The sequence below is a fragment of the Agelaius phoeniceus genome (assembly GCF_051311805.1).
Source record: "Agelaius phoeniceus isolate bAgePho1 chromosome W unlocalized genomic scaffold, bAgePho1.hap1 SUPER_W_unloc_2, whole genome shotgun sequence".
Lineage (NCBI taxonomy): Eukaryota > Metazoa > Chordata > Aves > Passeriformes > Icteridae > Agelaius > Agelaius phoeniceus.
In genome coordinates, this window is record NW_027509867.1 from 9,831,685 (window position 1) to 9,848,549 (window position 16,865).

The 16,865-nt window shown below is 52.0% G+C and overlaps 1 protein-coding gene across 1 annotated transcript; it reads right to left on the reverse strand.

Moving 5' to 3' along the window:
• Nucleotides 1-6,317: 6,317 nt before the first annotated feature.
• On the reverse strand, nucleotides 6,318-16,865 carry LOC129131475 (olfactory receptor 14A16-like). Its single transcript, XM_077172963.1, has 2 exons — nucleotides 15,923-16,865; nucleotides 6,318-6,388 (listed from the first exon to the last, which is right to left on the reverse strand). The coding sequence occupies exons 1-2, from the start codon at nucleotides 16,863-16,865 to the stop codon at nucleotides 6,318-6,320; spliced, it is 1,014 nt and encodes a 337-aa protein (XP_077029078.1).

Consider the following 16,865-nt stretch of genomic DNA (forward strand, 5'->3'; position numbering starts at 1 on the left):
GGGACCCCGAGAGAAGGGTGCCCGACCGCGGGAAAGGGAGAGAAAGAGAAACAAAAAGAGAAGGAGTGTTGTAGATTATCTGCTTTTGCTGCTGCCGCCGCTGCTGCTGCCGCCGCTGCCGCCGCTGCAACTGAAGCACCGGGGCCGTTCGTCCCCGTGTCCGTTCCCCGCTCGCCCCACGAGCCCCACGTTCGAGCCCTGCGCGCCCCGGGCACAGCCCCTGAGTCTGTCCAAACACGGGAACTTTGCAGCGGTGAGCCCAGATGCAGAGCCCTCACTCCTGCACACTGGCACAGCAATCCCCTTGCTTGCTGCTCTGCATTGGCCTGGCTGAGGGTCAAACACTGTCGGGCCACCTTCCCTTGCTGTAGGATTCCTACCTGACCCAAGCACTGCACTTACATCTCCAGTGTTGCCTTCCAGTAAAAACAGGGGAAGGAAAAACGTGTGTGGCTCATGGTATTTTCAAGTGTCTAAAAATCACTAAGTTGCCGATCTTTGAGGTGCGGTGCATCTGGAATTCCTGGGATGGAGAAGTAGTGCAACATGGAAAAGGGGAGCATAGAAATAAATAGAGGAAAATATCTTGGATTGTTTCTTTCTGTTTTCATTTCATTTCCTAAAAACTGTTTCAGTTCTTCCAGAATCTTGTCCACAGTTCTGTTTGCTCTGTCCAAGAACCTTTCCTGGAGAACGAGGTGCAGCTTCTGTCACAAGATGTGCCACCAACTGCAGCTTCTCTTGGCTTTCCACACTGTGCATGCAGCACAACTCTTGCAGCAAAGCAGGACAAACGTTTGAAGAACTTTACAGCTTGTTCTTTCTTTTCCTTTTGAGCTAGGCACTTGTGCCATTGGTGAGGTTTTCATTGTTACTGGTTTACAATAAGAAAAGATGATGGGCTACCAGGAATTGTTAGGGAATGCAAGCATGACTGAATGCAGAGAAAGACTCTCCAGACCTTGCAGCCAGAAATGGAGAGCTGTGTGATAATCATTCCAACGCCCCCATGGACATCTTGAAAGTGATGTAGAACATGAAAATGGGCTGACAGAGGGAGTTTGTTTCAGTGTTCAGTTCAGATGCTTCTACATCTCCTGCACTGATATAAATCAAGAGCACAATCAGTTCATGAAAGGCACCAGAACAAGCTGGACCCCTCAGGAGATGACGGAAAGAATCTGAAAAGGAGAAATGCAGGGAATGACTTGGTGAGCTTTGCCTGTACAAAGGATCATTTTTCCTAATACTTTCCAATCCATTCCCTCCACTTTTGTCCTTCCTGACAAAGCCATTTTCATCCCAGACTCCCCATGAAATGGGAAGCCTGAGCTTGTGGAGTGCCTGAATGATGCCCTGTTCCTCTGCAGGGACACTCAGGCTGGAACAGGAGCAGGAGCCCTCTCTGGGGCAGCCTCCTCCGAGCTGGAATTTGTGCCGTGCTGGGAGAGGAGGAGGAGGGGGAGAAGGCAGGCGCTGTGTGGCAGGAGCAGGAGGGTTGGGCCGCAGGACATTCTGTCTGCGCCGCTGCCCCACAATGGGCGGCCGTGCCCGGGGCTCTGGGCCTGGCCCTGCGTGCGCTGAGCTCCCTGGGCTGGGCTCAGCTTCCCACTGGGACTGGGCAGAGCCTGGGCTCAAACTGGGGGCAGCAGCAGTGCAAAACACTTCTGGGCATCTGTGTTTGCTGCTGCTGGGAAGGAGCAATGAAGCGAGTTGAGAAGTTCTGGTTTCTGTTTCTCCTGGTGGATTTTTAAATTTAATTCCACACTATGGAGGCAATTTCTGTGCTGGCCTCTGTCAGTTTATTCTCTTTCAACACAACAAGGCTGTGTTTGAGCACTGCAAATGTGGCCTGTGTGGCTTTAATTCCTCTCGCCTTAGTGCTCAGGGGCTGGTGATATTCCAGTATCTGCTGATCTTTATGCCTGCAACAAAAGCACTGACTTCACTTTCAAGAAAGAACCGTGGGCAGCACCAACTGAAAGAGGCACTTGCAGTTTTATGGGTAAAATTCAGGTGGCAAGCAGAAGAGGGCCAAGAGCAGCCGTGATCTCCAATTCCCAAGGCAAAGGCACCAGCAGCCTCCTGCTGTCAGCTCAGGGTGAGTCAAACAGAGCTGAAAACAGCGCTGGAACCCGATCCTTTCTTCCTCTGAGGGCTGGCTCAGGGCAGCACAGGCGGGGCCTGAGCAGTCAGGGCTGTGTGTGGGTGCTGGCTGCTCTGCTCCAGAATTGAGCTGGAAAAAGCCCTTGGGAGCCGAGGCAGGAGCAGGCGGGAAGGGGCCGGCGCTGCTGCTGCTCCTGGCCGGGAGCCCCGGCTGGGCCGGGCCGGCGCCCCCTGCGCTGCGGCTGCTGCTGCTGCTGCCAGAGCCGGGCGGGACTCGGGGACAGGGAACGGACGCGGGGGGGACAGCAAAGGCCTGGTGGCTGCAGGGATGGTGACGCTGGGGCCAGCGCCTGCACAGAGCTTCAGCCCGCAATTAACCCCGAGGGAAACGTTGGGGAAAGGCTCCATTTCAGCCTTTCTGCACTCGTGGCTGGGAAGGGACTGAAATGAAAGCAGACAAGCAGGGCCCGATCCCTCCTCTTTTGGGAGGAGCCCTGGGCCTGGGCCGGTGAGGGGCCTGTGAGGGGCCGTGAGGGGTGGTGAGGGGCCATGAGGGGCCGTGAGGAGCTGTGAGGGGCTGTGAGGGGTCATGAAGGGCTGTGAGGGGCAGTGAGGGGCTGTGAGGGCATGTGAGGGCATGTGAGGGGCTGTGAGGGACCGTGAGGGGCTGTGAAGGACCGTGAGGGGCTGTGAGGGGCTGAGGGAGCCCAGGCAACTCATGGAACCAAGGTTCCATTGTGACACTGCAGAATCAAGGAGATCATTGTTGACAGGATGGAAGCTCTTGGAACCAAGGGGCCATTGTGGCCCAGCAGGGCCTTGTGGAACCAAAGGGACCATGGTGACACTATGGAACCTCATGGTACCACAGGTCCATTGTTACACAGCAGCCACAGCAGGGCTGCAGAACCAAGGAGATCATTGTGACACTACACAATCTCATGGAACCAAGGCATCCAAGTTACTGAACCTCACGGAACCAAGGGTCCATTGAGACACTGTAGATCCAAGGACACTGTTGTTGACAGTACTAAAGCTCATGGAACCAAAAGTCCATTCTGACATTGTGGGGCCTCATGGAACCATGAAGACCATTATGACACTTCAGGTCCCACTGGAATCAAGGGACCATTGTGACACTGCAGGGCCTTGTATAACCAAGGGACCATTGTAGCACGGCAGGGCCTCATGGAATCAAGAGGATCACAGTGACCCTGTGGGGCTCCACAGGGGGCCATGAGGCTCTATTAGGGGCTGTGGGGCTCCATGAGACCTTGGTGCCATTCTGACTGTGGAACCAAGGATACCATTGTTATACTACGGTGCATCATGGAACCAAGGAGGCCATTGTGAACCAGCGGGGGAACCTGCTGAGACTATTGTGACCCTTCAAGGGTCATTGTGGAACTGCAGGGCCTCATGGAACCAATGAGACCATTGTGACATGGCACAGCCTCATGGGACCAAGGGGACATTGTGACACTGTGGGGCCTTGTAGAACTGAGAGGCCCTTGTGACCCTGTGTGGCACCATGGAACCAAGGAGAGCACTGTGACACTGCAGGGCTCCGTGGAACTGAGAACTTGTGTGGCAGGGAGGAGCCCAATGGAACCAAGGGGCCATTCCGTACTTCAGGGCTTCATGGAACCAAGGTGCCATTGTGATACTGTGGAACCAAAGGAGACCATTGTGACACTGCGGGGCTTCATGGAACCAATGAGACCATTCTGACACTCTGAGTCTCCATGGAACCAAGGGGCCACTATGACACCACAGGGCCTCACAGAACCAAGGCAACCACTGTGACACAGCAAGGTCTCATGGAAGCAAGCGACCAGTGTAACACACCCAGGCCTGTGGTAGGCCAGGGACAGGCGCTCGGAAGATTTCGGGCTGTAACGGAAAGTTACAGGAATCCTTCTACCCCCCTCCCCATAGATAAGGATCACCCTTGGAATGTAGCCAGACGTGTAGCCCCCCTAACCTATGCATGCCAGTAACTTTCCACTCCATACTAACCCTAGAAAGTATAGCCAAACCCCTGTCTGACGTAGAGAGACCCCTTAGTCCATAAATACCCTTAAGACCCCTCAATAAACGCCTTTAACCGTCCACCACATTGGTGTCAGCGTCCGTTATTGGCCACAAGGGATCCCACAAAGGAGATCGAAGTGCTGGACCCTGAAACCAGGTCGCCGTGGCCTTCACAAGAAGGCAACACAGGCCTGCTGGAACCAAGGGGGCATTGTGATCCTCAGGAACCCAATAGAACCAAAGGGCCATTTTAAGACTACAAACTCATGGAACCAATGGGCCATTGTGGCTTTTCCCATGGAAACAAGGGAACAATTTTGACACTGCAAGGCCTCATGGAAGCAAGGGGCCATTGTGCCACTGTGGAGCCAAGGAGACCATTGTTATATCACTGGGCCTCATGGAAACAAAGATCTGTTGTGATCCTACAGGACCTCATGGAACCAAGGGGCCATTGTGATGCTGCAGGGCCCCAAGGATCCAAGAACATAGAACAGGTCTGGCTGGCTGGGCCTCCTGGGGGCTGCCTGACTGGTCCAGCTGACCTTGGCATGTTGAGGATCACTTCTCATCAGCCCCTGAAACCCTGGAGTTGTGTGCTTTCCTTCCTGTGGGAAAGAACTGTCCTTCTCCTCCAGGGGTGGAGAAGGCTGAAATTGGGAAATTTTTCATGGCTGAAATTGGGATCCCTCCTCCAAATTTGATTATATCCAAGGATTATTTCCATATGTCACCTGTCAGGACAGACAGCTCTGGCTGGTCTTGGTTTTTTGGGGGCCAACTCTCATCTGCCTTCAAAAAAGAGGGGGCCTGTCCTTTTCTTCCCATGCAAAAAAACATCTTTTATGTCCAGGCATCCATGGCCAAAACTGAGGATCTACCTCCAAAATTCCTTATATCCAAGGATGGCTCCCAGACAAAAGCTTCCAGGCCTGTCCAGGTTCCCTTGGCTTCCTGAGGGCCAGCTTTCATCATCCTTTGAAACACTCGGGCTCTGTACTTTCCTTCCTATGGAAAATAATTGTCTTTCTTGTCCAGATGCCCATAGACAAAAGTGTGGTTTGGCCTCCCAAATTCTGTCTCTCCAAGGATTCTTCCCTGACAACAGGCCTGGCTTGTCTTGGCCTCCTTGGGGCTGCCTCTAATCAGCCTTTGAAACACTGGGATCCAACCTTCCTTCCAGGACCCCATGGCTGAAATGGAATTCCACCCCTAATACTCCCCAAATATCCAAGGGTTGCTTTCAGACTAAAGCTGCAAGGACAGGCAATTTGAGGTGTCATGGGACCAAGGGTCCATTGTAAAACTGCGAGACCCCATGGAGCCACAGGCCCATTGTGACTTTGCAAGGCCTCATGGAATCATGGAGACACAATTAAGACACGTCACAGCCTCATGGAAACAAGGAGACCAATGTGACACTAACGGGACTCATGGAATCACAGAGACCATTGTGACGCTGTGAGGCCTCATGGAACCGGTGAGACCATTGTGACCCTGGGGGTCCCCACAGAACCAAGAGGATCCTTGTGATACTGTGGGGCCTCCTGAAACCAAGAGGCCTTTGTGACACTGCAGGACTGCATGGAACCAAAGCTCCAGGGTGACACAGAGGGGCCTCCTGTCATCAATGGTCCATTGTGACACTGTGGAGCCAAAGGAGACCATTGTGACACTGCAAACCCCCAGGGTCCAAAGGTCCATTGTGACACTGCAGGGGCTCATGGAGTCATTGGGACCATTGTGACACAGCGGGGCCTTCTGGAACCCAGGGGCCATCGTGAAACTGCTGGATCCCATGGAAACAAGGGGTCATCGTGACACTGCTGGACCCCATGGGATCAAGCCACCATTATGGCACAGTGGGGCTCCATGGATCCAAGGCACGATTTTGGCACTCTAGGGCCCCACAAAACCAAGGGAACACAGAACAGATCTGGCTGGTTTGGCCTCCCAGGGGCTGCCTGACTGGTCCAGCTGACCCTGGCATGTTGAGGGTCTCTTCTCATCTGCTGCTGAAGCACTGGGGCTCCGTGCTTTTCTTCCTATGGAAAAGAACTCTCCTCCTCCTCCAGGCACCCGTGGCCAGAACTGGGATTCCACCTCCAAATTTTCTTATTATAGTAGAGGAAATGTATTGTATTTGAATATCTGTATAAAGGCTTTGCCCTGGGAGGTCACGGTTGTCCTTCATGGGCTGCAGCTGCGATGTCCTTCATTGGGCCGTAGCTGTGGCTAATGAAGATAACTGGGATAAAAGGGTGTGGGTTAGCCAGTTGGAGAGTCTTGGAGGAGCCCTGAAGTGAGAAAGATGCAGGAGAAGGAGTCTGTGCTGTGAAGATCTGCAGCCATAAGAACACACCAAGGAGGTATGGAACTTCAGAAATTTGATAACAACAGTATGGGACTCCAGAAATAGAACAACACCACCTTATATCATGCGATTGTTCCAATAGGAATATTCCCAGGACAAGTCTGTCTTGCAGTGGTTTCAGAAGGGTCACTTTGCATCTATCTCAAAAAACAGTGGGGAAGGCTCTGTGATTTCCTTCCTATGGAAAAGAAGTGTTCTGCTTCTCCAGGTGCCCATGGCTGAGATTGGGGTTCCACCTCTAATATTCCCTATATCCAAAGTCTGGTCCCAGACAAAATCTTCCATTCCTGACAAGTCTGGCTGGTCTTGGCCTAGTGAGGCTCTCCAAACACTGGGGCTCTGTGCTTTCCTTCCTATGGAAAAGAACTGTCCTTCTAGTCCAGGTGCGCATGGCCAGAATTTGGGTTCCACCTCCAATATTGCCTGTTATGACAAATTGGAGGAGATTGTTGGCTGGAAACATTTCATGTGTGTGGGGGAAAAAGGGGCAGGTCCAGCCTTGCCCTGCCCTGGAAGCCCAGCCCTGCCCTGCCCTGGAACCCCAATCCCCCCAGAGCCTCTATCCCAGCCCAGCAGTGGCTGCCAGTCCCTGGCACAGCACAGGCAATGCTCCACAGTCACCTCTGCAGCCCCAGCCCAGCTCCTGAGGGACCAAATGAGCCCAAGTCCCACCTGGGGGAAGGGCCCAGGGAGACCAAGGGGTATTGAAGGCTGACCACAAGGCAAGCACACATCTTGACCCTACCTCCTCTTGGAATTTCCATCTGAACTGCGCTGGAATCCAGGAGTTGGTAGCTGTGTGTGTGCTTCTCTGTATCTTTTTTGAGTTTTTCTCTTTCTGCATCTTCTTCTTCTGTTTCTGTGCTCCTGCAAATGTTGATTAACTTTAAATTGAACAGGCTTAGAGTTTGTGAAGTTGAATGGGCCAAGTCAATGCTTTCAGAAGTGTTTTTTGTTGATTGAATATCTGTTGTAATACATGACAAGAATTTTTAAAAGTAATGTAAAACTTTTTGTGTCACTGACAATCTGTTAAACCACTGAGATACTGAACACGCCTCTGTGAAACACAAATGTTAAAGATGGAAAAACCCAGGAACCTCCTCTTTCGTTTCCAGTCAACAAAGAAGCAGCGGGCCATGGCCCTGGCCCCCATCTCAACCAAACCAAACCAAACCAAACCAAACCAAACCAAACCAAACCAAACCAAACCAAACCAAACCAAACCAAACCAAACCAAGCAACCCTGCCATGGGCTGAGCCCCTTCCCCCCTCTCCAGGCCACCCCCTCCCCATTGGCCCCATTCTGACCAAACCAAACCCCAACAACTCCCAAACAGGAAAACAAAAGAGGCTACAAAACCCCAACCAGAACAAAGCCAGCCACAGCTATTAAAATCTCACCATCAAGTCCCCTCTCCCCAACACAACTCAAACCAAAAACCCCTACAACCTACCACCCGTACAAAATAACCCTGCAACTAAAATTAAACACAAAGAAAAACCCAAAACCAACCATAAAACCAATCCTAACACAACCCAACCACAACTTCCACCACAAGTTACTGGCAGGTCAGGTGTTAATCCTTTCAATACTTCATTGCTCCATCGAGTAAAAGAAAAAAACAAAATACCAGCATATAAAAAATATATAAAACCATCAAAGTCAGTAAAGGAGAAATTAAATCCCAAATAAAAAAGAAGAAAAAATACCTTAATCTTAAAACTAAAATTTTCTTGTAAACTATAATGAAAAAACTCTTTTTCTTTATAACACAAAAAACTTTTTAAAAAAATTACAATTAATTTCAAAAAAAACCCTCCATAATAAAATAAACAAATGTTAAAATAACTGTAATTTCATAAAAAGTTTAAACAGAAGGGAAAAAAATCCAAGTAATCCAGTATCCCCAAGAGAAGATCTCTATTCCCAGAGATAAAAATAATTTTAAAAATAAAAAATAAAAACTTTTACCCTTAAAGAACTCATCTTTAAAACAATACCCCATAAGTTGACATGGCCCATCTACAAGCTGTGAAAAAGCTTGTAGCAATAAAAACAACTTCACAAGAACAAAGTTCCCCAGACAACTGTTATCCATGATGGAATTAAGAACCAAAAAAAAAAAAAAAATTCTTCTTGTAAAAAAATATCCATAACCTTAACAAGAAAAACTTCTCTCCCCAAGTAAACTAAAAAAAGACCACTCTTGAAATAGTAAACCAACTAGAAATTTAAAGTTTACTTTACACTGTCAGTAAAAAGAAAAAGTTATAAAGAAAAAAAAGTGTTCTAAAGGGTTTATTATAATTCTTACTACTTTTTTCTTTTTAAATTTACTTTTAATAAAAATTTCTTTATACCCTTTTAAAATGTTAGGCCTACTTGACCTTTCCATTAATCCTATCTCACAATAAAATAAATAAATAAATAATTAGCCGACACGAAAACTCACTACACTCATCAATTAAGAAATCTCAAGATTAGAAACATCTTAAATTAACAAACTAAAACCACTACAATGTCATAATAAACCATTTGCAAAAGTTTCTCTGATTTTCTAAAGCTCCCAGTAGTGACTGTTTTCTTCTTTTCAGCTCCTGAGAATCTTTGGTGGCATTTCTCCAGGGAGTCCAACTCAGAGTATACAAACAATTTTAATTCCTTTAAATGTCTCCTTGAGAGAATTTTTTGAGGGATGGGAGTCAGAGCTTGTGTGTCGTGCTTGGCCCAGCCCAGGCAGGGCTTTCCCAGCCACATTCCACACTCCATTGCCCAGCTGGAGCCGCTGGTGCCTCTGAGTTGTGCTGCCCCAGCCCCAGGGACGCTCTCCTTGTCTGCCCATTCCCCCACGGTCTCTGGGCAGGGATGGCCTCACTGGGGGCTGCTGACATCCTCAGCAACTTGGAGGCTGCTGCTGAATTTCACTGCTCCAGAGGCTTGTTCAGCCTTCAGCTCTTCAGTGCAGGAATTCAGTGTCCCAGGGCTCATGAACATTCAGAACACCATAACAAGCCAGGCCTCTGGGAATAATTTGATTTAATTTTCCAAATCACTTGTTCAGCCTTCAGCTCCTCAGTTCAGGAATTCAGTGGCCCAGGGCTCATTAACATTCAGAACACCTGAATAAGCCAAGCCTCTGGGAATAATTTGATTGAAGTTTTCAAATATTTTGTGGTTAATTTGACAGATGTCATTTGTATGTTCAAAGTGAATGCATTATATTTAAAAAGACAGTGAGAAAAGATTTTTTAAGTCCTGTTCAGGATTTTTTCCTGTTCATAAATCATTATGTGCAGTCTCCAACTGACACTGAATCCAAGTACCTCCTCATGCAGTTGGAATAGATATGAAAATCAAGACCCTTCATGGCTGACAATCAATCAGACTCTGTCCCAACCCCCACACCACCATTTCCCCCATCCAAGCCCTGGCACTCAGAGCAGCCTTGTGCAAATCTGAGCTCCCTCCAACCCAGGCTGCACCTGCAGCTTTCAGCTCCTTGGCTCCAACTCCCACCTGCTTTCCTTGCAGAAGGAGCTGCCCGAGACACAGAGGGATGTTCATTTCTTGTCAGCCAACAAAGCCAATGGAAGGCACAGCTCCATCAAATGCAAAAGTCATTCTTCTCCCTGGCTCTGCCCTGCCCCTGATTCCCTCAGCCTGTCCGGTTTCATTCATTCCTCCTTTGCCAGGCACTTTCTGGGACAAGGGAGCTCTGCTCTGGCTATGGAGGGAGATCCAAGTGCAGCCACTGGCATGGGAACCAAAACTCATCAGGTTTGTGTCCTTTGGGGGTCAGGAACTGGTGAGACTCAGAGGCACAGAAAGGTTTCTCTTCATGGCCAGCATAAAAAATGTGAAATGATAAAATTTAATAAACATCAAAACACTTCCCCCGGCTCCTTCTGACATTGCAGCAACATCTGACACGTCCGCCATCCACAAGGGATTTCCATACACTAAGGATTTTAGACAAAGATATAAGAAGAGGTGATATAAAAGAAAAAACTACAACTAAGGAAATGTTTAAACTTCTGAAAGACTGGGCAATTCCCTGAAGCTCAAAGCATGATGGCCGTCAAGGGAGATGCATTGGAATGACCAGACAACATCTACAGGAGGCAGTCTTGGAGCAATACGAAAGACATAGGTCCAGCTGCTCTAAATGAAGAGATGTCCTAAGACATGGCCATTTAACCAGGAGGGACGGAAACCCCTAAAGGAAGGGGGTCATGAAATATTAGACTGAATGTTGGTGGCAAAGGGAGAGGGGAAAATCAGTATTTCTTCTTCTGCCATCAGTCAAAGAATCCAGTAGATCCAGAAAATTCCTGTTCCTGCTGGGAAAAGTTTGCTGTTTCTTAAAAGTACTCAAGTGACCCAGATAATAAAGATTTGCTTGTATATTCTGAAACTAACAGGTACAAAAACCTGTGCCCCTTTCCAGGCAGACATCAGCTGTGTGCCCATCAACAGGCAGTGCCACTTGTGCCCTGAGGTGCCCAGCTGGGATTGGATCTCTCTGAGAGCACCTGAGGGAGAGCAGAGCACCTTGCAAGCTGCAGGGCCCTGACAGCCCCACAGGGCTCCTGTGCCATCAACATCTGCTCTGCTCCAGTCTGAAACAGGGCCCAGCATGGTGCCGGGATCATCAGAGAGCTGAGGTGTGTGCTGGAATTCAATGGCCTCCCCATCGTGCAGCAGCCCTGCATTTCCCTGCTGCAGCCTTGGTCTCCAGCCCAGCCATGGAGGCTCTTTGGGCTCTGGAGTGTTGCTGCAGCCCCCAAGGGCAGCTGAGCTCTGCCTTTGGCACAGTCAGGCCTGGCCAGCGCAGGCCATGCTCAGCAATTGCTTGTGTGTGCCTGGCCTTGCTGTCAGCCCCGGCAGCGGCTGCGTGGCTCCTTTGTGGCCCTGTGCTGGCCCAGCCATGGTGGCCCAGCCCCTGTGCAGGCCCAGCCCAGGCCAGGAGCATTGCGGCTGGGAACGGCCCCTGTGCCGTGGTGCCCACAGCAGCCTTGGGGCTCTGTGCCCCATGGCCTCCCTGCTGGGCAGCCTCTGCCAGCTCCTGCAGAGCCCGTGGCACCTGTGGGGCTGCACAGACAGCCCTGCCCCGGGCTCTGCCGGCCTCTGGGCCAGCAGAGAGGCAGCCAGGGCTGGCCATGGCCGGGAACAGACCAACTCAGCCCAGGCCAAAGCTGGACTCAGCAGCCAGGGCTGCCAACGCATGGGCACAGAGGCTGGCGCTGACAAATGTCCTGGGCCCCTCCCTGCTCTGTCCATGCCACCAAGGGCACAGAGCAGCCTCCTCTCTGGGCCACTTGCCTGTTTGCAATGCCTTGCACAGGTGCTGGCCCTGCCCCACAAGGCCTGGCCTGAGTCCTGCCCCTGCACGCTCAGCCAGGCTGAGATGGACACTGATGGTTTCTGGGCCACGCTCTCAGAGCTCAGCCCAGCTCCCTGCAAGCTCTGCCAGCTGCCCTGAGCTCTGGGCAGCACCAAGGGCCTCTCTGAGCCCAGCCCAGCCCAGCCAGCTCTGGCCCCACAGCTCTGCTCAGGCCAGGCTGCTCTGGGCACTGGCCCCACGGCCTCAGCCCCTGCCAAGGGCACAGCAGCAGCTGCAGCTGCCACAGGACTAAGCCCCAGCCATGGGGGAAGGTGCTTGGCCAAGGCCAAAGGAGGCTCCCTGGCTGCCCTGCTGCCCTCGGCCTGAGGTGCTGAGAGCTCCGCAGCCCCTGCTGCCATCCCATCTGCCCAGGGCAGCACAAGAGCCCCGGCCTTGGGGCCCTCAAGAGCTGCTCCTGCTCCAGGCCCAGGGCCCATGCCAAAGCTGGGGCAGCCACAAAGCTCTGCCCATTTCTGTTCATTGCTGCTCTCATGGGGATGGATCCTCAGTCACTTGGAGGTTGCTGATGAATTTTACTGCTCCAGAGACTTCTTCTTTCTTGAGCTCTTCAGTTCAGGAATTCAGTGAGAAGATCTCATAAACATTTGTTCAGAATACCTGAACAAGAAAAGACCCTGGGGAATATTTCAAGTTTTCAGTTCTTAATGTGGTTAATTAGACAGATGACAGAAGTATATTCAAAGTGAATATACAATAATATAAAACAATGCTGAGAGTACAGTTTTGTTCTGTTAAGTTTTATTTTCCTGTTTATAGATTGATCTCAGCAATTTTCAATTGATACTGATCCCCAGCAGCTTTAAATGCAGTTTGAATAGATATGAAAATCAAGACCCTTGATGGCTGACAATCAATCAGAATTTTTCCCCACCCCCTCCCCACCATTTCCCTCATCCATCCCCTGGCACTCCTATGGATAAGGAATGGTGTGGCCAGCAGGAGCAGGGCAGGGATTCTTCCCATGTGCTGGGCACTGGCTGGACAGCACCTCGAGTGCTGTGTCCAGTTCTGGGCTCCCCAATTTAGGAAGGACATGGAGGGGCTGGAGCATGTCCAGAGAAAGGCAACAAGGCTGGTCAGGGGTCTGGAAGAAAGTCTTTTGAGGAGCAGTGGCTGAGGGAGCTGGGGTTGTTTATCCTGGAGAAGAGGAGGCTCAGGGGAGAACTCATCACTCTCTACAACTCCCTGACAGGAGGGTGCAGCCAGGTGGGGTCAGGCTCTTTTCCCAGGGAACAGTGACAGGACAAGAGGACACAGCCTTTTGCTGCACCAGGTAAAGTTTAGGCTGGACATTAGGAAATATTCTCCACACAAAGGGTGATTGGGCATTGGAAAGGGCTGCCCAGGGAGGTGGGTGAGTCACTGTCCCTGGAAGTGTTTCAGGAAAGACTGGATGTGGCACTCAGAGCCATGGTCTGGGTGACAAGGTGGTGTTGGGTCCCAGGCTGGACTTGATGCTCTCCAAGGTCTTTTCCAGCCTGGCTGATTCTCTGATGATTGTGACACTGCAGGGCCCTGGGGAAGCAAGGGGCCATTGTGACGCTGCAGAGCCTGGTGGCACTAAGAGGACCATGGTGACACTGTGTACGACATGGCAGCACAGAGCCAAGGGGCCATGGTGACACTGTGGGGCTGAATGGAAGCAAGGAGTCCATGGTGACAGTCTGGGTCCTGGTGGAACCACAGAGGCCACTGTGACCCTGCGGGGCCTTGTGGAACCAAGGGGCCATTGTGACACTGCGGAACCAAGGAGAGGCTTGGGAGTGCCTGGGGACAATGGAATCAAGGGGCCATTGCTCCATTGCAAGGACTCTGGGAACTGAGAGAACAATTGTGACACTGTGGTGCCCCAAGGAACCACAGCGTCACAATGACAGTGACACTGCAGGATCTTGTGTCACCAGGGCTCCATTGTGACACTGCAGCACAAAGGAATTCATTGTGGAACTCTGAGGCCTCCTAGAACCAAGAGGCCACTGTGACCCTGCAGGGCCTTGTGGAACCATGCAGAGCATTGTGACAGAGCAGGACCTGGTGTCACGATGGGGCCATTGTGACACTGCAGGGCCCCATGGAACCAAAGGGCCAGGGCTGCTCCTCAGGGACTCCTGGAATGAAGGAAACATTTGTGACACCGTGGTGGCCCTTGGGACCAAGAGGCCATTGTGACACTATGGAACCAAGGAGAGCATTGCTGCTATGCCAGACCTCATGGAACCAAGGATCCATTATGACACTGCTGGGCCTTGGGGGACCACGGCGCCATTGTGACACTGCAGGGCCCAAGGATCCAAGGGACATTGTGACACCAAGGGGTCCCATGGAACCAAATGGACATTGTGACACTGGGAGGCCTCATGGGTCATGGAGGCCATTGGGACATTCTGGGGCCTCATGGAACCCTGGAGACACCAAGTTGTCTGGGAGTGTGGATCTGCTGGAGGGTAGGAGGGCTCTGCACAGGGCCCTGGACAGGCTGGATCCAGGGCCCAAATCCAAGAAGGTGAGGTTTAACAAGTCCCAGTGCTGGGTCCTGCACTTTGGCCACAACAACCCCTGCAGCACTACAGGCTTGGGACAGAGTGGCTGGAGAGCAGCCAGGCAGAAAGGGACCTGGAGGGACTGATGGACAGCAGGCTGGACATGAGGCAGCAGCGTGCCCAGGTGGCCAAGAAGGCCAATGGCTCCTGGCCTGGATCAGGAATGGTGTGACCAGCAGGAGCAGGGCTGGGATTCTTCCTTTGTGCTTTGGGGCACTGGGTGGGCAGCCCCTCAAATGCTGTGTCCAGTTCTAGACCCCTTGGGGTGGGCATTAGGGAGAAATTTGTACCAGAAAAAGGAAAGAATGCAAAGGTGAAGCCAAGGAAATGGTCAGGGCAGTTTGGGGGTGGCTGCCAGGCAGCCCTGGCTCTGAGCAACAGCGTCTGCAGTGGCACAGGAAACTCCCAGCTGATGGGAACAAACTTTCTGGCTGAGTGCAGAGGCCAGGACAAAGCTGAGTGGTTTCCCTGGTGTCCCCCAGGCCTTGCTGGCCCCAGGGGCTGATGGCATTTGTGCTCCCTCAGGGTCATGTCCCCACAGCAACAGCATGGGGGTGCTCTCCCTGCTGTGTGCAATGCAAACAGGGGCTGCTGAGGCAGTGCTGCCGTGTCTGTGCCTGCAAGGATGGGGCACCTGTGTGAGCTGGTGGGAGAGGCCTGGGCTGCAGAGAGGGGATGTTGTTGGCAGCTGCATGAGGACGCTCTGGGACGCTGCCCTGGGCTGTGCAGCGCACTGGGCATGGATCAGCCCCTGCTCTGCTGTTCCTTCCCGTCTGCCCCAGGGCCCTTGCGGAGCCCCAGCCATGCTGTTTGCCCCCAGCCTGCCCACGGCCAGCCTGGGGCTGCTGACGGGGGTTTCTGTGCTGAGCATTGGCCTGGCCGTGTTCTTGAGAGAGCCTGGGCAAGGAGCCTGGAGCCCCCAGGGCCTGGCCTGAGGCGTCAGCGCTGCCCCAGCAGTGCCCATGGCCTGTCCCTGCTGCAGCCCTGGCACTGCCACCCCCAGGGCTGTGCCCGGCCCCGAGAGCACTCAGGCCCTGCAGCAACACCAGGGCCACCAGGGCAGCGGGGCAGGGCCACGGCAGCAGCACTGGCAACACCAAGTGCTGCTGCTGCTGCTGCTGGGCACAGCTGCTGGGCCAGCCCTGATCTGCCCCAGCTCTGCACACAGACATTGCTGCTGCAGCTCCAGAGAAGGCAACACAAGGGCATCTCTGCAGAAAACTCTGCTGGGACATCCTTTACTTCCCTTAAAGCCACCAAGAGCGCAGCCCCTCACTGACACAGTCTGTGGCCACAGGGAAGGAGGAGAGAAACAAAATGAGAAATTGCACAAGGAATGGCTTTTCTTCTTTGACAATATGAAAAAAGAAAAACAAAGGAAAAGTGAAAGAAAAAACAAAGGAAATGAAACCACGGCGAAAAATAAAAGATGAGTTTTATTACAAGTGATTTGCAAACACTGGCCACCAGTTTAGTATTCCGAAACCATCCAGTCATCAGCCTCCCCACTTCAGCCTTGAGCTCCTGGTTCCTCAGGCTGTAGATGAGGGGGTTCAGGGCTGGAGGCATCACTGAGTACAGAACTGACACAACCAGATCCAGCGATGGACTGGAGATGGAGTGGGGCTTCAGGTTAGCATAGGTGCTAGTGCTGAGGAACACAGAGAGCACGGCCAGGTGAGGGAGGCAGGTGGAAAAGGCTTTGTGCCGTCCCTGCTCAGAGGGGATCCTCAGCACAGCCCTGAAGATTCGTACATAGGAGAAAACAATGAACACAAAACAACCAAAAACCAGAAAAACACTACCCAGAAGAGGACCAAGTTCCCTAATGTAGGAATTTGAGCAGGAGAGCTTGAGAATCTGTGGGATTTCACAGAAGAACTGGCCCAGGACATTGCCATGGCAAAGAGGCAGGGAAAATGTATTGGCCGTGTGCAGCACTGAATAAAGAAAGGCACTGGCCCAGGCAGCTGCTGCCATGTGGACACAAGCTCTGCTGCCCAGGAGGGTCCCGTAGTGCAGGGGTTTGCAGATGGACACGTAGCGGTCATAGCACATGATGGTCAGGAGGGAAAACTCTGCTGACAGGAAGAAGAGAAAGAAAAAGAGCTGAGCTGCACATCCAGTGTAGGAGATGTTGCTGGTGTCCCAGAGGGAATTGTGCATGGCTTTGGGGACAGTGGTGCAGATGGAGCCCAGGTCAGCGAGGGCCAGGTTGAGCAGGAAGAAGAACATGGGCGTGTGCAGGTGGTGGCCGCAGGCTACGGCGCTGATGATGAGGCCGTTGCCCAGGAGGGCAGCCAGGGAGATGCCCAGCAAGAGGCAGAAGTGCAGGAGCTGCAGCTGCCGCGTGTCTGCCAATGCCAGCAGGAGGAAGTGCCTGATGGAGCTGCTGTTGGACAT

What these genes read in the sequence shown, in the direction of transcription:
- LOC129131475 (XM_077172963.1), bottom strand. Translation starts at nt 16,865, where the DNA reads ATGTCCAACAGCAGCTCCATCAGGCACTTCCTCCTGCTGGCATTGGCA. An exon ending in GAATACTAAACTGGTGGCCA is followed by an intron (nt 6,389 to 15,922) that starts GTGTTTGCAAAT and finishes CTTTTATCCCAG; the next exon opens with TTATCTTCATTAGCCACAGC.